At 39.7% G+C, this 16732-nt stretch overlaps 1 protein-coding gene across 3 annotated transcripts in view; it reads right to left on the bottom strand.

Annotated features, from left to right (window-relative positions):
* Nucleotides 1-16495, bottom strand: part of PI4KA (phosphatidylinositol 4-kinase alpha) — a 94931-nt gene extending 78436 nt beyond the window's left edge. Inside the window, exons 1-9 of one of the 3 annotated variants that reach the window (XM_050923977.1) lie at nucleotides 16257-16495; nucleotides 11621-11737; nucleotides 10411-10504; nucleotides 6659-6747; nucleotides 6045-6117; nucleotides 5383-5642; nucleotides 4547-4613; nucleotides 2219-2367; nucleotides 1452-1517 (exon numbers count right to left, since the gene is read on the bottom strand). In XM_050923977.1, the coding sequence (XP_050779934.1) occupies nucleotides 1452-1517; nucleotides 2219-2367; nucleotides 4547-4613; nucleotides 5383-5642; nucleotides 6045-6117; nucleotides 6659-6747; nucleotides 10411-10504; nucleotides 11621-11737; nucleotides 16257-16415 (1074 nt within the window). In that variant the 5' untranslated portion in view covers nucleotides 16416-16495. Of the gene's footprint in view, nucleotides 1-1451; nucleotides 1518-2218; nucleotides 2368-4546; nucleotides 4614-5382; nucleotides 5643-6044; nucleotides 6118-6658; nucleotides 6748-10410; nucleotides 10505-11620; nucleotides 11738-16256 lie in introns of those variants that run through there. The other 2 variants (XM_050923976.1, XM_050923978.1) reach the window with 2 other exon arrangements.
* Nucleotides 16496-16732: the final 237 nt, after the last annotated feature.

Below are 16732 nucleotides of genomic sequence, written 5' to 3'. Positions count from 1 at the left end.
AGAGCATAGTTCTTTTCCATAGCTGAAAAAATATGAGTCTGCTATAGCTCTGAACATACATTCAGCTCAGAACAGCTCTATGTCTAAAATTTCTGAGACCACTAGAGGTGACGTTGATAGAGGATGTTGTGTAATTGTAAACAGTGTGGGCAATCATCTAGCCCCACAAAGACTTGTATTCCATGCAAAATATGTTCATTGAAAGTAGTCATTCACTGGGTCAGAAGCAGCTAAACTTGAAGGAGGACATCTTGAAAATACAACAATCAAAAACTTCCAAGCCGAAAACAATGAAGAGCAGACGAAGGGCAACACATTTTTGTTTTGTTTGGGAACTGAGAATGAAATACATGGGAATTAAATTAAAGGCCTTTACCTAAGTTATACCTTAAAAAAAAAAAAAAAAAAAAGCTTTTGATTTACTCTATTTAGGAAGCATTAACAGGCTTACACATCCTTTCCATGTAAACAAAGCAGAAACAAAGCAATAATTACAATGGTGAGGTGTTTTTTTTTTTAAAAAGAGACATTATAAAGTATTATAATCAGCAACTCTCTCTATTTAACAGGGTATTACCATATTATAGGATGAGCATGATTACAACTATGACATAATTTCTAGTGATTTTATTAAAACTTGAGTGAAATATCTGATTATGTATATCTGATATCCGCCAAATGTTAATAATAAAACAAAAAAAATGGACAGGTGTGCTGGAATTATTTCCCCTCCCCCCCTCAGATGAGCACACTTTGTCTGGGTACTGAATAAATGATATCCAAATATCTAAGTATCTTACTCTGTTTTGCTGGGTACATAATTGTTGCATTAATTATTCCATTACTATCATCTCCCATATTTGTTAACCATTCTTCTACAGGTGGACTACTTTTCTTTTTCCAGTGAGAAGCTACGAGTAGCCTAGCAGCTACTAGCAGATGGGAAATTAATAATTTGTTTTCTTGTGTGACCACTTCCACTGGGAAGCCCCAGGAGGATTAACAAGGGATCATTTGGTAATACATATCCAACAACTTGCATTTTGTAACCACATATCACATCTCAATACTCTCTAATGACTGGACAAGTCCACCACATATGCATAAAATCTCTTTCCAAAGAATTTTAATAACTAGTTTCAAATTCTCCATGTTGAAGTACTTAGGACGCCAATGCTGCAGGGGAATGTGTGTTTAAAAACAAATATTTCCACAGATTTCTCATAAGTTAATGGAAATATTTCTACTGGTCTTAGGCTTTGAAAAAACTAAATTCTTATGAATCAAAAGCATAAACCAAATATTAGTTGAGTGTCCCTTATCACGTCCCTTATTTTTATTCATTTTTTGTTTAGTCATCTCTTACCTTTGATTTCACAATAGTTAGGACTTTAAAAACCATGTGGGATTCTTTCTAAACATTTCAAATGGTAAATTAAATTAAGACATACCTCTGCAACTTCATCTACAACTGCATCTAAGTTTTTGAGAACAGAATCCCCAACAATCTGTTTCACCTACACAGAAAATAGGAGTTTAGTGTTATCATTGGCATTATCTTGGTAGAGAGTTTGTTTTATAGTCACAATTTAGGCTGGCCAAAGAAAGCACTAAATCATTTGAATATTAAACATCAGACTAAATTAAAGCAGCAAAAAGTTATATAGTAATTTCTATTATCATCCTCTGTATTATCATGGTGCACAAAGGCCCTGAGCAATTACACAGGATGTGCTCAGAAGAGCCACCAGGTTCTGTCATCAGATGCAGTCCCAATAAACCATCCCCACTAGAAAATGGCAATGTTCTCAAGTTTCAAGTTACATCAGATTAATTTGCCTGTGAGGTGCAAACAAGATGGCTTTGCCAATGCAAACATTTCAATACTAACTTTATTACTTTAAATTACTAACATTTCATGAGCAATATTAAATCAACAATATTAATCATTAAGCCCCGATGTTAATAATAACATAGAAAAAATATCCTATTTATATGCTAAAGTAAACACAACATGGACACAACCTGTATATATACACATATATCACACACACACACACACACACCTTACATTGCCTAATTACACAAGGCACCTCCTCTTATACACCCGAAAGCTGCTCACTCTGCAGCTTACACAAAATACCCTCAACTGCTGTGTCTAAAATGAGCACATAGAACCCAGACCTTAATGTGATCTTTAAATGAGCTCATACTGTACCATGAGCAGCAGCTGGCGGAGCATTTCCAGTGGAATATCGAATTCCTTGTTACTAATACCATTAAAGAGAGGAGAAACTGAGAAGCTAGAGCTGATTGCAGAGAAGTAATAATCAGGGTCCAATGCACTCCCGTCAGGTAGGTAGGACCCTGCAGACAAGAACACAACAACGTTAGGTTATTCAAAATGTTTATTGTGTTCTTTGTTAAATGTGAAGGAAGACTCTGGGGCAAACTATGGAAAGAAAAAAAAAAAAAAGGTATTTTCATCTTAACTTTCGATACGGTAATGGTCTATCCCTGATAAACCATGAAGGGCTTAATCCAGTTCCCACTGAAGATGAATCAATCTATAACAACTATAATAATTGATATCCATCTCTAATCTAATGCAAACTACAACAACAGATTCAGACATTTGATACATACAAGGTTAGAGAAGAAATTCTGTTCAAAATATTTGCATTCATTTTGTAAATAGCATTTGGTAGGACTTTTGCTCAACTTCTGCAGTATGTTTACTTCAAAAAACCCTCTGTGCACATGATTTTGGAAGGAAATGTAGAAATACTGGCTAACAAATCAATGAGAAAATCTTGCAAAACTGCTTAAGTTTAAAGTTATACTATACCTTCCATCTTAAATAGAAACCAAGATACTGTTACAATTTGAAGGTACAAGAGAAACCAATATATAGTTTTAATACTAGAGTACACTGGTCATCAAGAAGCCACGTATGAACTTTTTGCACTCCATTCCCTTTCTGGCATCACAATCTTGCTTTTTGTAACTCCTCAGCTGTGTGAGTTAATAGAGTGCTTTTCTTGTGATTAACTGACTTTCAAAATGTATTATTTACTGATGAACTAAAAGTAATTTTTGTCCAACTCCTGTGTCTTGGATAGAATAAAAACAAAGGCCATCAATTCTCTTGCTTCAGAAAGTAAGACTATTACAAACTCGTGTCAGAAAAAACACAAGCAAGTGTGTAATTGTCTAGGTGCATTATGGGGGATAATGCAAGGTTTATCTGCCTTTGAAGCATTTGACAGAAGCTAGTGCTGAAAGCAAAATACCTAAGTAGAGGGACTATTGGTCTGTTCCAGTATTTTAGTTCCTATGGTTCAGAAAGGGAGCCCCTAAGAAATTCCACATACATATAGCCCAAACCACAGTGTGCCCCATTCATCTACATTCTTCATTAACAGTAGAAGAGAAGAATTCTCATACTCCCCCTTTCCTTTTTTTTTTTTTAATCCAAACGTGAATACCTGAGCTGAAGAGGTGTAGGTGGGTATGATGGGTTGTACAGCCTGACCTAAGACAGGAAGAAAATAAATGAACTGCCCCGTGACCAAGTAATTAGACCAGCCTTCCTCTGAAACCCCTGTCCAAACTACTGATCCTGAAGGGAGAGTCCTCCAGAAATAATTAATAGGAAGGACAGATAGGAAATAAAAGGGACAAACTTAAGCCCAAGTTGCCCAGGAAAGGGAGAACACCATTCAGTCAAAGGCTGGGAACAGCCCAAGCAATAAGGTCCCCAAAAGGGCTAAACAAAGCCAAAAGAAAATGAAAGACCCAATAAGTACAGAGCTCACTCTCCTCCCGCTTCATCAAGGTTATCAATTTATTTTTTCAGTTCTCCAAGTGGCCCACTCATCTCATTCACAGCTGGAATTTAACCACTTGATTTCAGTATCCATAGCAATGAGTACACACATGAGTCAATGAGTCAGTATAGCCTTTCAAGATCTCCCTTTTGTGAGTTTTAACTTTGACTTTTCCATGACAGTTCACAATTTTGGCACGCCAAAGTAAGACTTCCTATAACCTACACATACCAAATTTATTTCAAGTAAGGTGCGTTACTTTGGGCTTAGACAACTTGCCATCAAGCAGGACTCAAGATTCCAATCCTCAGTCTGCCATTTTAGCTGTACAGTGAAGTACAATATAAAACATTTGTTATGTAAAGTTATTCTGCCTAATCTTCTAAACTATGTTTTGCCCCAGTGTGATTAAGCTCTCTAGGACTAGGCATAGACTGCTTAGCAGTCAGAAAACGTCTCTCTTGGAAGCTAGACACAAAAAAAAAAATTGTTGTTGGAAACCAATATTGCTGGAAATAAAGATTATCCAATAACTTGTTAATGCAAAATGTATCAGAACTCTATAACATACATGCTAAAGAATTACTACCAGCGACCCTGAAGACAAAGAAAATGCACAGAGGTTTGGGTTCCCTAGCCTTCCTATTGGTAAAAAGAGTGACAAAACACACACTGCTCTTTAGCAAAAAAGTAAAGACTGGAAGCTGAAGGTTTACCTTCAAAGTAATGAATAGTAGATCCTCCAGGGGAGCTGGGAGGGGGAATTCCACGTTCAGGACTGACCTGAAAAACAAGACAATAGTTGCATTTTATCATTAAAGGCCGGTAAAACCTTGAGAAATCTAAGATTATATGGACTCAAATATATTTTCTCTTTTAAAAAATGCATATTATCATTAACATAACCAGAAAGATGCTGATGAGTCCCAAATTCTTACTGAAGGCAATGGGAGTTTTGAGTGTTTAGTAATTCTCAGGATCAGGCTTGAGTCAGGCCACAACTTCAAATACAAAGGGGCACTGATGAAGAAGGGAGTGAGTGTCCTGGTTAACGGAATGCAGTAGTTATCAAATTCCTGGGGTATATGCCCAACTCTGCTAATACCTCATTCTGTGATTCTTGGCAGGTCATCTGAAGTCTGACTTTCCAAAGGGGGTGCACACTTACAACTCCTACTGAAGCCAAAGGGCATTGTCAATGCTCATCACCTCTAAAAACTCAAGCTGTTAACTTCTCTGCCTAATCTTCCCATCTGTTAAAGAGGTATGCATTATACCTGCTACACAGGGATAGTGTGAGGCTTAATGATTGCAAGTTCTTTGAGATCTTTTAAGTAAAAACTATTAATATGGAGATAGCTAGCTTAACTGTCATTAATTATTCTGTAGATCAGGGAGAGCTGAACAACTGAAAAAGAGAGAAAGCTTTGAATCTGCTCAAGCACAGCACTGAATGACTGTCAGTGGACTCAATTTTGAGCATCTTTTAATTCCACCAAAGAACAGAAAAGGGCTTAAGCACTGTCTTCACTGTAAAGGTGGCCACACAAACCTGTGAGATGCTGGACACACTGCTGGTCTTTCTCTTTAAGGATCCTTCTTGACAGACCGTGAGCAGAGAGCTGGGAAGAATTGATCTAAAATCATTAAAAGAACGTCTGCGAATTCCTTCAAGTTCTTCTGGGACTCTCAGGGAATGTGGAGGAGCTTTAGGGAAAAGCTTTGAGAGGAGAGACTCTTCTGAATTGCTGTAGCGACCAAATGCTCGTGAAATTCCAATCAGGCACGGGACTGCATATTTGCACAAGTATTCTGGAAAACAAAATTAGGTCATGTATCTTTCTAACTACAGTATACCACTAGCAGCTTATGACTTCCTCTTGCCAGCTTTGCTACAAGCTCACTAAAAGCATTGAAGCACTACACACATCACAAAGCCAGACTTGCATTATTAGAGGAAGAAAAGCAAATTTATATCATTAAGTAAATATGTATTTTCAGCTTAGCTCAAAATTTTACCAAACAGCATACAAACAAAAGACAGAATGCTCTCACCAATTATGGACATTCTGTCATCAATTACAGGCCAAATGATGGACGCTAGTTATATAATACACCTTTTAAAAAGAATGGCGGTGAAGGTTAGAGAGCAAGTGAAGTTCAGATGATGCTAAAATAAAGATGCAACATCAATTTAAAAAACTGTTCCAATACCTTTCTCCTGGTTTTGTGGGGACTGGCACATTCCCAGCAGGAACTGCATCACTTGCAGAATTGCCTCTAAAACCTACAACCACCAAGGAAGACACAAAAACATTCTTCAGTCAACACTTTAAAGCTAGCACATGTCAGATCTTTATATTAAGTGAAATGAAACTTTCAAACATTTATTTTGAACATCACATATTTTACATTGAATGGGTTTTTGATACTGTATGAACCAAAGATGTGTTTCTCTCTAACTCATTTAACTAAAGAAGCCTCCTTAACTAAAGTAATATCCTAAATCAACTTGTAAGCATTAGCATTTTGAGAAAGCAGTATCTCCAACTCCGGTATAAACACATGAATTCTAAGCCACTTGGCTTTGTTATGGGCAACGTTTTTGGGCTCAAACCTCAGAAGACATGTGTGAGTAACTTTTGAGCACCACTGGACTACTCACAGAAGTAAAATTACTCAGCTGCAGTGTTTACGTGACCGCGCCCTTTGTGAAGAAAAGCAGCCATGGTATCCTTTATTTTAAACCCTTCTTTCACCTTTTTGAGACAGTTACTTAAGCAACAGATGTCTAAGAGTGCACATTGAAAAATTTCAGTGAACTCTACCTGTTCTCTAAGAGTGGCATCCCTATAGGCAACATCTGACAACAAAGTCACCAAGCAGAAGCTGAAGTTTTCTGCAACTGGAAGCATGCCTACAGAAGCGGGGAAGGAAAGGGTGGAGAGAGGAGAGACATTACAATAATACTTGGGTCAGCCATTTGAAAATAAGAAGTCATGTTTTATTATTGTCACAAGAAGTCATAAGGCATCCTTTCAGCAATGCCCATGGCACAGCTAAATCAAGCAAGTCAGTGGATGAGTAACTGACATACACATGAAGATTTAAATCATATCCTTTAGCCAGTAATTAGTGAAAAACAAGAGAAATATGTTGCTTTAGAGGGAATAATAAATATTCCTTGTTTCATATATAAGCCATGGCAGCAGACAAAGACTGAAAATAAAGTAATCATTTGACATTAACATTCAGACAATGAACAAATTCCAGCATTGAAAGAAAGCGAGAAAGAAAGGCATACTGATTCCAAGTCTGAGAACTAATGAGAGATACAATAAAGAAAAAGGAGTAAGCGCAACAGAAGCAGAAAGATTTGCTAATATGGAATAGTCACTATTGCAACAACCTATAAAGCTAGCATATCTGTTTCAGAAAAGCCAGTGTCTTTCCAACATGCAGGAGAAACTCTATTGTTTAATAATCATAAGGGCTGCAGGATCAAGCCCTAGGATAGGACTGACATAGGCTGCAAGGAAGGATATGCTGATAACAACTTAACTACCACATTATACCCTGACAGGTTATCCACTGGTGACAATAATGGACTGGAGTGCAGACAAGACAACAGCATCATTGTCCAGGAGAGCTGGCTGTATTTTAAAGAATCCTTATTGAGGCTGCAGGAACAAACCATCCCGATGTGTAGAAAGAATAGTAATATGGCAGGCGATCACCTTGGCTTAAAAGTGAAATTCTTCTGATCTTAAACAGAAAAAAACAGCTTATATGAAGTGGAAGCTTGGACAAATGACCAGGGAGGAGTATAAAAATATTGTTCAGGCATGCAGGAATGAAATCAGGAAGGACAAATCACAATTGGATGTTAAGAGTAACAAAAGGGTTTCTACACGTATGTTAGCAACAAAGTGGTGGTCAAGGAAAGTGTGGGCACCTTACTGAATGGGGGAGGCAACCTAGTGACAGAGGATGTGGAAAAAGCTAATGTACTCAATACTTTTTTGGTCTCTGTCTTCACGAACAAGGTCAGCTCCCAGACTGCTGCACTGGGCAGCACAGCATGAGAAGGAGGTGACCAGCCCTCTGTGGAGAAAGAAGTGGTTCAGGACTATTTAGAAAAGCTGGATGAGCACAAGTCCATGGTGCTGAATGCACTGCATCCAAGGGTGGTAAAGGAGTTGGCGGATGTGACTGCAGAGCCACTGGCCATTATCTCTGAAAACTCATGGCGATCAGGGGAGGTCCCAGATGACCAGAAAAAGGCTAATGTAGAGCCCATTTTTAAAAAAGGGAAAAAGGAGGATCCAGGGAACTACAGGCCAGTCAGCCTCACTTCAGTCCCTTGAAAAATCAAGGAATCAAATTCTGAAGCACTTTTGAGGAGAGGAAAGTGACCAGGAAGAGTCAGCATGGATTCACCAAGGGCAAGACTTGCCTGACTAACTGCCTTCTGTGATGAGATATCTGGCTCTGCAGATGAAAGGAAAGCAGTGGACATGTTATTCCTTGACTTTAGCAAAGCTTTTGATATGGTCTCCCACAGTATTCTTGCCAGCAAGTTAAAGTAGTATAGGCTGGATGAAGGGACTATAAGGTGGATAGAAAGCTGGCTAGATTGTCGGGCTCAACGGGCAGTGATCAATGGCTCCATGTCTAGTTGGCAGCTGGTATCAAGCGGAGTGCCCCAAGGGTCAGTTTTGTTCAATATCTCCATTAATGATCTGCAAGATGGTGTGGATTGTACCCTCAGCAAGTTTGCAGATGACACTAAACTTGGAGGAGTGGTAGATACACTGGAGGGTAGGGATAGGATACCTAAACAAATTAGAGGACTGGGCCAAAAGAAATCTGATGAGGTTCAACAAGGACAAGTGCAGAGTCCTGCACTTAGGATGGAAGAATCCCATGCACGGCTACAGACTAGGGACCAAGTAGCTAGGCAGCAGTTCTGCAAAAAAGGACCTAGGGGTTACAGTAGACGAGAAGCTGGATATGAGTCGACAACATGCCCTTGTTGCCAAGAAGGTTAACAGCATTTTGGGCAGTACAAGTAGGAGCATTGCCAGCAGTTCGAGGGACATGATCATTCCCCTCTATTTGGCACCGGTGAGGCCTCATCTGGAGTACTGTGTCCAGTTTTGGGCCCTACACTGCAAGAAGGATGTGGAAAAATTGGAAAAAGAGTCTAGCGGATGGCAACAAAAATGATTGGGGGCTGGGGCACATGACTCACGAGAAGAGGCTGAGGGAACTGGGATTATTTAGTCTGCAGAAGAGAAGAATGGGGGTGGGCAGGTTGATAGCTGCTTTCAACTACCCAAAAGGGGGTTCCAAAGAGGATGGATCTAGATTGTTCTCAGTGGTACCAGATGACAGAATAAGAGTAATGGTCTCAAGTTGCAGTGGGGGAGGTTTAGATTAGATATTAGGAAAAACTTTTTCACTAGGAGGGTGGTGAAGCACTGGAATGGGTTACCTAGGGAAGTGGTGGAATCTCCTTCCTTAGAGGCTTTCAAGGTCCGGTTTGACAAACCTCTGGCTGGGATGATTTAGTTGGGGATTGGTTCTGCTTTGAGCAGGAGGTTGGACTAGATGACCTCCTGAGGTCCCTTCCAACCCTGATATTCTATGATCATTTGAATCTCTTGGACAAAAAAAACTTAACAGTGTTTGAGTAAATGTGACTTTCAGGTGGCAAAGATTTTAATAAAGCACTCCTACCTATCCTTGCTGAAACTAAGTCGAATCTGAAAAGAAACTGAGTAACTCATTCTAAGAGGATTTAAACAGAGAAGGCTAGACATTCTCAGTAGGAGAGGAAAGTACAAAAACCAGCTGATGTCAGAAAGTTGCAAACTATGAAGTTCAGAGTTGTTCCCTGGTAGGAAAGTGAGATTTAAGAGGAGGGAGAAATGCCCTAAGAAAAACATATCAGACAGGTGGGCTTAGTCTTTCCAGAAGAATGGAAAAATAGGAGTTTCCAGTTTCTATAGCTTTGCTGTGAAAAGGGAAAATCCTAAATATGTCAAGCATAATTTAATACAAACAAACAAACATGCACTCTAATTAGGAGCTTTTGGGGATTTTAAAATACTTTTACAAACATTAGCAAACTAAACCTTACATACCCCTACGTGGTAGAGTAGTAGTCTCTCTACCATTTTAAAGATAGGTAAATTAAGACTCCAAGAAGTTAAGTCTTTTACCCAAGTTTGAACAACAAACCAGTGGCAAAGCTGGGAATAGCACCCAATAATCTTGATCATCACTCTCCGCTCTAGTCATTATACTGTCTCCTAACAACTTAGCCCTGAAGATGTGACTGACTGGTATCAAATTATCTGGAAAGCAGCTAAGCTGACATCAGGAAAGGTGTGAGCTATTCAACTTCCTTTCTGGCCTCTCAAGAAGAATCAATTTTACTGCTGTATCTTTCCAATACAGGCAATTATGTCAACAGCTAAAAGCACAAGGGAGCTGATCACTTCCCTTCAAACTAAGTTCTGGACTGAGTACAATTTCCCAAGCACATACTCTGAAGAGTAAAACTTAAAACCACCTCTGCCTTTTCGTGCAGTGCTTTCTTCTATCCACTGTACTTTGGGAAGACCTCTCAGAAGCCGGAGAAGATAAGGAACCACACTATCTTTGTGCTGAAAGAGAAAATATGTTTGAAATGGAGGATAAAAATTGAGTGATAGTTTCAATACATATTAGTCATGCAGAGGAAGGGTAAAGTGACTATATAGAGAGAACTCAAGCCATCTAATGATTACTTACAGGCTGCCTAAATATCACATAACAGACTTAATACAGATCAGGTAAATCATGTAACTAGTCCAATGCTATAGATAAAATTGTTCCATCCTACCAATTACTAAATGAGACAGGACACTGCTGGTCTATCATGCAATTTGAGTCTGTCTAACAAGAAGCAGAAAACCATTTTTCTAGATTGCTAAAACAGTGGAAACTCCCAAATTCTAATGCCAGCCCTGCCTCTGTTGCATTCCATAGCCTTGAGCAAATCACTTAACCTCTCAGTACAGGTGCTCAGTTTCTTAATATATAAATTGGGGACAGTACTAACTTCCCTCACAAGGGTGGATTAACACTTGTTCAATGCTTTGAATACATAAAGCATCATATAAATGCCAAGTTCCATTACAAGTGATGCGGTTTTCCCAATTCTTAGTATTGAGTTCACATCACAAAATTAAACAAACAAAAAAAACAGCAAAGCTGTTAATAATATCACATTCATCTAGATCAACCAAGGGAGAAGCTAAAACAGAAGTGGCTTATGGCTTGATCCAAAACCCACTGAAGTCAATGAAAAGATTCACATTGAGTTCAATGGATTTTGGATCAGGCACTTAAGGCATCGCATCTCCCTCCTTCTAGAGATGACATCACCTTCAGGGCAGACCAAAGCCTTCGCATCAGCTCTCAGAAACATCATGGCTGCCCATCTCAGAGAGGCCAGACATTTAAGATGAATGTTAGTGAACAACATAAACAGTGTTTTATGGGCCTGATTTTCAGGTGTAGATACATGTTCAAACATAATGTGTTTGAAAATTTAAGCAAGCAATTGCACATTACATTTTTGTGCAAACCCTTCTAAATATCAAGTCTAGATAGAGGCTATGTCTTATTTCAAGCAAGTAACTGTCATACCTACAGTTCATTCACCAACCAACCCCATTTAGAGATTTATTCAAAAGTATTTCAGCTAAAGAAAGTTAAAATGAGGGAGAAAGTTGTACCTGAAGGTCAGACTCAATGAGAAAAATTCCCAAAGCAATCACAGCATCTCTGCGGCGCTCATCTAGTTGGAAAATCCCATGGAAATCCACTGGGCACATACATAGTAGCTTCTGTACCTGCAAAGAGAGGGGAAAAAAAAGGATTATTAGAACACCACACTAAGGAACACATAATGCACACATTAAAACTATGACTGCCAATACCCACAAGTGATCCTATGGCTGTCTACACTATGAACTAGCTCACATACAGAGTCGCACTAGTTCAATGAGAAAGCAGAGCTATGGTAGTATGGGCAGCAACAGCAGAGGCATGGCTGAGCTGTGCAAAGTACAAACCCACCTGAAACTGCCTCCATTGCCACTGCCCACGCTACCGAAGCTACACTACTATTTATATTTCTGCAAGCTCTCACTGAACTACTTTGAATACGTGCACACAAGCACAGGAATGACACCCCTCGTTTATAACGTAGATATAGCTTAAGAAAACCAAATTAAAAGCCCTGAGTTTTCATTCTTAGAAATCAGAGATGCAAGAGACCTAAAAGGTCATTGTGCCATTCCCCTGCCAAAGTAGCATTTTTCCATACAGTACATTCTCTCGTGTTTTAAACATACCAGGCAATGGGGCTTCCACAATTTCCCCTGGGTAACCCCCAGCGCCATCACTAATGTTTTTCAGGGCAGAACACTGAGTTTCCTGCATTAAGTCAATTCAAAGAGTCAATTCCACACCAAATGTCCTTTATTATTCAGCCTTTTAATGAAAATAACCAGGTTCCAGTGGAAGTGAAGAATGATGTTTAGTAAGAAAGGAAAGAGTGGATACCAACTGTTCATTTTTATACTTAGTGTAAATTAACTATTTTCTTCTACAATAGGGCTATATATTATTATATTTGCTCATCTCCCCTTAATACAGAAACCTTTTCTTAACCATGGATGGAAGCAGATGTTGTCATTGCTACAGCAATGCTTTCTTCATACACAGTATTGCTAAAGCAAGCAGTATTGCCTAGCTGGGTGGGATAGATTGTTCAAACCCTTGTAACCACGTAACAGAACAAGCTGCCAGAGCTAAGTATTATTCTACCATTACCTTGCCTACTACTGTAGTATCTGCTTTCATATCTACTGAATACACGAGCACAGAATACATCAAATCTCACAGATGTCTGCTTTACATACCGAAAATGAACATTACTTAAAAGGAGAAACATATAAAGGTAAGTCATCAAAATGGCCTGACTTTCAAAGGTGCTGAGCACCCACAGATCCTACTGATGTCAACAGAAAAGAGGTGCTCAGTACCTTTGTCTGTCAGGTCACTTCTTACTTAAGTGCCTAACTTTAGGCAGTCAGGTTGAAAAAATGTTGACCAAGTATTTTAATATCCAAAAAGGGGTATTTTCTACTGTAAGACCAGAAAGGAAAGAAGTTACTTTTATTATGAACTATTATATAAGAATACTCAATATGTCTTACTGGATAAGTGTCTTTTCATTTGCAATTAAGATTTTCAAATCACTGTATCTCATGGTTCTCTCATCCAAACTTCTCTAACACAGAACAGTTTTTAAAAAGGTTCCCAAACAATATGCATTAATTTATAATACAGAAGCATAAAAGCAGTGTCCCCCCAGGATCTTGTGTTGTTCAACACATTGATTAAAAAAATCTGAAAAAAAAAAGGGTGAACAGTGAGGTGGCAAATTTGCAGACGATATAAAATTACTCAAGATCGCAGTCCACTTTGGATTTAGCTAAGACTTACAAAGGGATCTCACAAAACTGGTTGACTGGGTGACAAAACAGCAAATGAAATTCAGTGTTGATAAGTGCAAAGTGATGCACATTGGAAAACACAATCCCAACTATACATATAAAATTATGGGGTCTAAATTTGCCGTTATCAATCCAGAAATATCTCAGAGTCATTGTCAATAGTTCTCTGGTAAAATCTGCTCAATGTGCAGTGGCCACCACAAAAGCTTTCTCCACACCACTCAGGTGTGATGGTTAAGGTTGAGCATTGCTTACTGTTAAAATATTTTACCATACCACACAAATGACATTGTTTTGACTGATGTTATTAAAAGAACACCATAGGTTATTATGTGAAATAAAAAAAAATCCAGTTTATTTTTATGCTCTTTGTTTACTTTTTGCATTTCCCACAATTTAAGGACAACAGAAAATAAATCAGTTTCACTCCCCCCCACACATACACACTGAATTTCACTTTAAGGTTCTTTAGTTGTTATAGTTCTTTTCTCAAGCACTTTGGGAAAATATTTATTTTTATGAAATTTATTTTGGGTCAAAATCGAAGGTGACATTGTCCGGTAAGCACCATCAGTGTGAAGAAAACTGGGGAGGCTTGGAATTTACTCCACCGGGCTTGCAGTCTAAGAGCCTGTTCCTGCCAACAGTTAATACCAAGCATATTGCTTAATATTCTGAGTAGTTTACTTAAATGAGAAGTAAGCATTCACATTAGTAAGCTCTGTGCCTGGTAGTCTCAGTATGTTTGGTCTTCTGCATAGAACTATATTGTATGCTGGGGTGCCGATTTATCTTAAGACTTCATAATCACTGATAGGGCCATAGTTTTCGAATGTGCATGTCAGAAGTGGATGGTTGTATAGAAAGTAGGCATAAATGTAAATTTTTGTTATATTAACAATGTGCCTGCATTTTAAATAATATTTTTTTTAAAAGAAGTTAGGCATTGTGTCTTATGACTTCCACCTGGGACTTGTTCATTGTAACAAAATAAGAATGGCCATACTGGGTCAGGCTAATTAATGATTCATTTACCCGTCTCCTGTCTTCCAACAGTGGCCAATGACAAATTCTTCCGAGGGAATGAACAGAACTTGCCAATTCTCCAGTGATCCATCCCCTGTCATCCAGTTCCAGTTTCTGGAAGTCAGAGGTTTAAGGAAACTCAAACCACGAGGTTGCATCCCTGACCATCTTGTCTAATAGCCATTACTGGAGCTAATTCTGGGAACCTTAACCATCACAGTACTGCCGACGATCCTACGAACGCATCCTATCTCCTAACTACATTATTCATAGCATACTGACAATTAATGTTCTGCATCGTATAAAATTGTTCAAATAGTAAAAAAAAAGTCGTTATTTTCCTTTATTTTTAGTAATCTTGGGTAGTTAACAACACAACAAATTTATTTACCTATAATCTGACAGCATCCCTTAAAATCAAATAATAATCCTAACCCAGGTTCCCATAAAACACTCTAAATACTGGTGAATCTGCAATGAGAGGACTTTATTTTTAGTTGACTACCACATCAGAGATAGACGTCTCGGTGGTCCACCAAACAAAATTAATTCTAAAAATGTACAAGAATTAGCTAAGGACACATCAGATACTGTTGTTTACATTAATGCAGAATTTTCATTTTGGAAAACTCAACTACCCATTAATTTATGTTTTGGTTCAAACAATTTTATATGTAATAATAATCTAGTAAATTATAACTTCTCGTTTTATCATTGTTACGTAGTACAAAACAAAAAGAGCTCCTACGAGCCAACTGTTCTTTGTGAGCAATAAACATCTGCATTAACAACCTATTCCAGGCCTAACATTCATATATTTAGGCTTTGCTCTCATAGGCTTGCTTTCACTAGACCTTTTTAAACTGATTGCCAATTAACTCAAGGTAAGAAGCCTAACAAAGACAAATCCATAGGTCTAAAGTCCTAGACCAAACTGATGCTCCACAGGTACCATGTCCTACTCAGCACCCTTGGGAGACTTCCTATGCCTAGTCTAACTATGCTAAAAAAACCTGTTGCAACAGCACACTTGCCATCAACCTAGCCTTATACATTCCTAGTTCCACTACATACTAATACCAGGCATTAAAGACACTTTTTTTTATAAATTTGACACCATTATAAGTGCTGGAAGCAAAGCGTGGTTTCGACTGGAGGCTGACAGCTTGTGACCCCCCTCATGTAAGAACCTCATGATGCCCTGAGGGGTTCCGATCCCCAGTCTGAGAACCCCTGTGCTAATTCCCCTTAAAAAACAAAGTTCCTTAGGTCCCTGGGAAAAACTTTCTCTCAACAAGTGCTCTTCAAAAACAAAACCACTGGGATATTTTGAAAATCTTACTGAACAATCAACGTTCATAACCTGAAACCAGTTTCTGTCAAGCTCTTCTTAGCTTGGTTTCCCTATAGGTGAGCTACATGAATATTATGCATAGATTCAGCATCCACACAGAGACATAGAAACCCTGATACACCGCCTTCACCACACACTGACTACATCCCCAGGCATGACACCCAGCTCCTCACAGGAGACACACACGCTGCCTCACATGACATGCATCCCCCCACCATCCCAACATGTATGACACACGCAGCACCCCCAGACATAAAACCCTGTTTCCTCCATGCATGACACCTACCACAGGACGCGCACCGACCTCCATGCATAACACGTCCCCGCCCCCTCCACGGGACACACGTTGCCCCACATACATGACGTACAACTCACATACGTGACACTCCCTGGCGCCCCACATACATGACACCTGCCACCCCAAGAGGGGTGGGAGGAGCAAAGGGAGGGCTCGACCCCCCCAGTTACCTTCTCCAGGGGAGCGGGTCTCTGCACGGCCAGCGAGCGGGACAGCGACAGCACCGTGTTGAAATAAAAGCCCCGTGAGGAGCCCGAACCAGAGCTGGAGCCGGGGCCGCTTCCCCTACACGCAAACCCGGCAGCAGCCGCCGCCACCAGGGCCGACATATTGCGGGCCAGCCGCAGGGTGGAGCGGACCCTACGATGTTATCCGCTCCCTCGCCACTCCTCTCGCGAGCATCCCCCACTCCCCGCGGGAGTCCGGGCTCCAATCAGGTAACACATATGGCGGCGCCTAGGTAGACTTCACTTCCGGACTGGAAACCCATCCACTCACGGGCAATGGATTATCCCAACTCTCAAACCACACCCCCCACTCCAGTGCTAGAATGGATTATCCTAGTCCCAGCCCGGCGGTTCCCGCTTCCCCAGGCTAGAATGGTTTCACCCCCACCCCCACCCGCGGGTAGTGATAGTTTGTTCCA

The sequence above is a fragment of the Gopherus flavomarginatus genome, chromosome 15 (genome assembly GCF_025201925.1).
Source record: "Gopherus flavomarginatus isolate rGopFla2 chromosome 15, rGopFla2.mat.asm, whole genome shotgun sequence".
Classification (NCBI taxonomy): domain Eukaryota; kingdom Metazoa; phylum Chordata; order Testudines; family Testudinidae; genus Gopherus; species Gopherus flavomarginatus.
Note: the sequence above shows the minus strand (reverse complement) of the source record. Positions and strands in the feature narration are given on the sequence as shown.